The sequence below is a fragment of the Condylura cristata genome, unplaced genomic scaffold (genome assembly GCF_000260355.1).
Source record: "Condylura cristata isolate star-nosed mole 26May11 unplaced genomic scaffold, ConCri1.0 scaffold00014, whole genome shotgun sequence".
Classification (NCBI taxonomy): domain Eukaryota; kingdom Metazoa; phylum Chordata; class Mammalia; order Eulipotyphla; family Talpidae; genus Condylura; species Condylura cristata.
This window is the reverse complement of record NW_004567115.1, coordinates 27,139,047-27,142,960: the sequence shown is the minus strand read 5'-3', so window position 1 is coordinate 27,142,960 and position 3,914 is coordinate 27,139,047. Positions and strand designations below refer to the sequence as shown.

Genomic DNA, 3,914 nt, shown 5'->3' with positions numbered 1-3,914 from the left:
AGCCCTAATGGCTGCTTGCAATGTTTCTTTCCTCAACAGCCAAGCTTCCTCTCCTACATATGATCATATGATCCAACCCACTGCCACATGATTCTTTCCTCTTCCTACCACTTCCCTCCTGCCCACTGTCAACCCATCCCACCTGTGAGAAGGTTTGCTTACACCAAGATCACTCACTAACAACCACTCAGCTAACGAATCAAATCCACAGTTCATCCTTTAGTCCTCTCTTTGCCTGACCTTTTGGCATAGTTGATACTGTCATCCATTTCTTTCTTCTTGAAACTTGTCTTGGTTTCTGTGACAATACCTTGGCTTCCTTCATCATTCTGGTTTACTTCTCTGCCTCTTAATTGATGCTTACCAGTGTTCTACCTTCATCTCTAATTCTCTCTCTGAGCTTTCTCATCAACAGGTATGATTACAATGCCAGATGAGCATTCCTAACCACTTACTGCAAAGCTTTACATAGGTTTTCCATAAGATATCAGATTCCACTTGTTCAATTCCAAACCCAACCTTCTTTCCCCAGAAACGTATTACTGTCTTCCCGAAGGCTCCCCAGGTAATTGCCACAACCATTTACCCAGGGTCAAGCTTCCTTCCAACATTCTCCCAATAAGTTAAACTTCAAAACTGGTTGCTACTATCACTAAAAGCCCTTACAATCTTGCCCTTATCTCTTATAACCCAATCTATAGCTTTCAGAAAATATTTTCCTTTTTTTCTTGCATCATTGTAATCCCCATAATTCTCCCACCACCATTTCACCAGTGAACTATCACCATATTCCCTTGTGCTCTTCCCTCACTTTTACTGCCTCTCCTCCTGCCACCTCCTTTGCTGTATGCTTCAGTTCTATGGTCAGCTTAGTTGCCTTTGACTTTTTCTTGACATTTCATTTGGTTTCTTTTATACTTGTATAAAAGTATTTATCTTTTTCTTTCTGACTAATTTCAGCTAGTATAACCCTTTCCAGGTCTATCCATGTAGCCACAAATGACATGAGTTTGTCTTTTCTGATTGCTGAGTAAAATGCCAGTGTATAAATATACCACAACTCTTCGATCCATTCATCTACTTTGGGGCATCTGGGTCATTTCCATATCTTTGCTACTGTACATAGGCCCACTCCACTCTCTTCTAACTTACATCACTAGAATGGCCTCCCAGTCTTATGACTCTACTCCAGTCTATTCTGCACCATGCTGCCAGGTTAAACCTTATAAGACACAAATTTAATCATGTTACTTCTTTAATTAAAACTGTCAATAGCTTTCCATTGCCACTAAGATCAAGTCCCGCCTCTCAGCAATATTCTTAAGACCCTTTATCCCATTTCTCTCCAAATGTATTTGAATCACATGGAATTATATATAGTTCTCTGAATGCATCATGTTCTTTCATGCCTCTCTCCAGAATATTTTGCCACAGCAGTCCTTCCTCTCAGAAATCATCCTTAGATCTTAAGATATATAAAACAGGGCTGATATATGTGTTGGTGATTATATTGGAAAAAATAAAAAGGTGGTAACGCCTGCATTATGAGCAGTGGCACAGAAAGCAGAGAGCTCGATGGTATACCATGCTGTCTTTACTGCTTTCACCACCACCACAATCAGTGTTTCCACTTCCCTCCTTCCTCCTTTCTCTCTACCACAAATACCACCTAATAACCCCCTCTACCACAATAAGAGCAGCCATAGCCTCGTTTGTGGGGTGCTAACTATGTCAGGTACTGTTTAAACTCTATTTCCTTCCTATTTGTTCTGTTCCCTGCTTCTGTAACTTCTTAATTCCCACCGTGCTCTACTCCCTCATCCATAACAATTTTTTTCTGACTCTAACAGTAGTATAGTGCTCACGGTGAAACCTTAAATTTAATGTCAACTAACATTTGAGAATCAATTAGTATTAGGTATCATTTTAAGCACTAAACATAAACTTATCTAATTCTCCAAACAACCCTATGAGATACAGAACACCAATTTAAATGCAGAGTGCTAAAATGATAAACGATTCCCTGGAAATTCATCACCTTTGGCAAATATTATTAGCATAAATATTATAGTGCACACCCTATTTTCATCTTACCAAACTTGGTAATTCTTAGGTTGCTCCTCAATTATTGCAGTGATGTAGTTCATTTCCTCATGTAGATCTTTTTGAAGAGATTTTAAGAGAACTCTCCGAAAATGCCTATAACAAACATGAAGCATTCAAAACTTATTACATCACATAAATTGTCTAGCCACATTACCAAATAAAGCCACAACAACAGATATCTTTTTGGGGGAAGTATTCTATAAAACCAATAATTTAGCAATTTAACTGCTTATGGTTGTTCAAAATCATACAACTATCTTGTGACTAGCAAAATCCTGTGTTTTTAACTAAAAGTGATGAAAGACAACAAAAATGAGATGGAAGAAAAGATAACTCACAATTATTTTCAGATAACACTCTGGCTAATTCTGTATAACATGAGAATCAAAAACAACAGCTCTATATGGTACAGTTTATTCTTTTTGATACATTATTCACATAGTAATTCTATTACAGACATTATTAAATACTTCACTTTTCAAACCACCGCAAAAAGACTATTTACAAATGAGACAAGTTTTCCTTTTAACTTCTTCATAGGTGTAGTTAAATTACTAACAAAAAATTTCCCTAAAGTTATGATTGTGGTCTATTTTTACTTTAAAAATTTAACTCAATATATAATAAGAAACAGCTCAAGAGCTCTTTAAAAGTCATCATGTAAAATTAAATGCTAGGGCCCTCCCTGGTGGCACAATGGGTTAAAGCACAGCACTGCAAGTGAGCTGCAGCCACTTCAGTGCAAGTTGGATCCCCAACCTGTGAGTTTGATCTCACGCCCGGAGGCAATCCACATGGCATAGCAGACCTCTCCTGACCTGTCTGCTGCTCCCTCAGCAGTGTATTTCATCAATCTGCCTGTTCTGCACTCCACTTTGTTTCTGGTAATTCCTCTCACCTCCCCTGCACCTCTGGCCTGTACCCCAATTCTGTACGCATAAGTAAATAAATCTTTAAAAAAATAAAATTAAATGCTAAACAAGAGAAATAACAGTACATTTCAATTATTACTAATTTACAGAAGATTATGCTTCATTGAACATGTACATATAAAGAGCTTGGTTTATATGACTAATGACTTCAAGTATAGTAGCAAATTTAGGAAAAGACCCAGCAAATTTAGGAAATGCATTTAAAAATGCATGACAAGTTGCTTTGTGCTATATTGTCAGAATCTTCTTAAAAATTAGGAAGGGATATATTAAAGACATAAAATGATGGCATACATATTAAGAATTCCAGTTAAACAGGGTATATTAAATAAAGTTCCCCTTACTCCCTAGTAACATAGTAAGGAGTAAAAAGTGACATAAATCCGTAACAAAGAGAATTGGGGACAAGAGGTTACTACAATAATAAGAAAAGATGAACAAAATTATGAAAAATGGTAAGACTTTTAACTGACTTAGAAAAGAAAACATCTAAAAATCTGTCAACAGAGAAAACAGGCATTGGGGGTTTTCTAAAATTTGGAATGAAGAGTGGGGTTGAAAAGATTTGGAGAATTCCCTAGCAGTCAAGATCCTTCCTTTAACCCAGGCAGAGACACAGTATTTCCTGACTTGAGCAAGAGACAGTAGCTCTTATTCTCTGGGAAAAGAATCAGAACCAGAAAGAAATACCTGACACACTAGAAGGGTGAAGAAATGATGGAAAAAAGAATTTAAAACACTAATTTACTAAACAGCAATAGTCCCACTCTTCAATCTTCCCCTGTCTGACAAACCCTAACCCCCACCCTCCAAAAAAACAAAACTGTGGCAGTCAAATATGTACTCCTTAGGCAATAATCAGACAACTGTTTTTTT

General features: G+C 37.0%; 1 protein-coding gene across 1 annotated transcript in view; it reads right to left on the bottom strand.

Moving 5' to 3' along the window:
* Window positions 1-3,914, bottom strand: part of FNTA (farnesyltransferase, CAAX box, alpha) — a 22,341-nt gene that overhangs the window by 10,226 nt on the left and 8,201 nt on the right. The window contains exon 3 of the mRNA XM_004682477.2: window positions 2,095-2,199. Within this exon, the coding sequence (XP_004682534.1) occupies window positions 2,095-2,199 (105 nt within the window). The remainder of the gene's footprint in view (window positions 1-2,094; window positions 2,200-3,914) is intronic.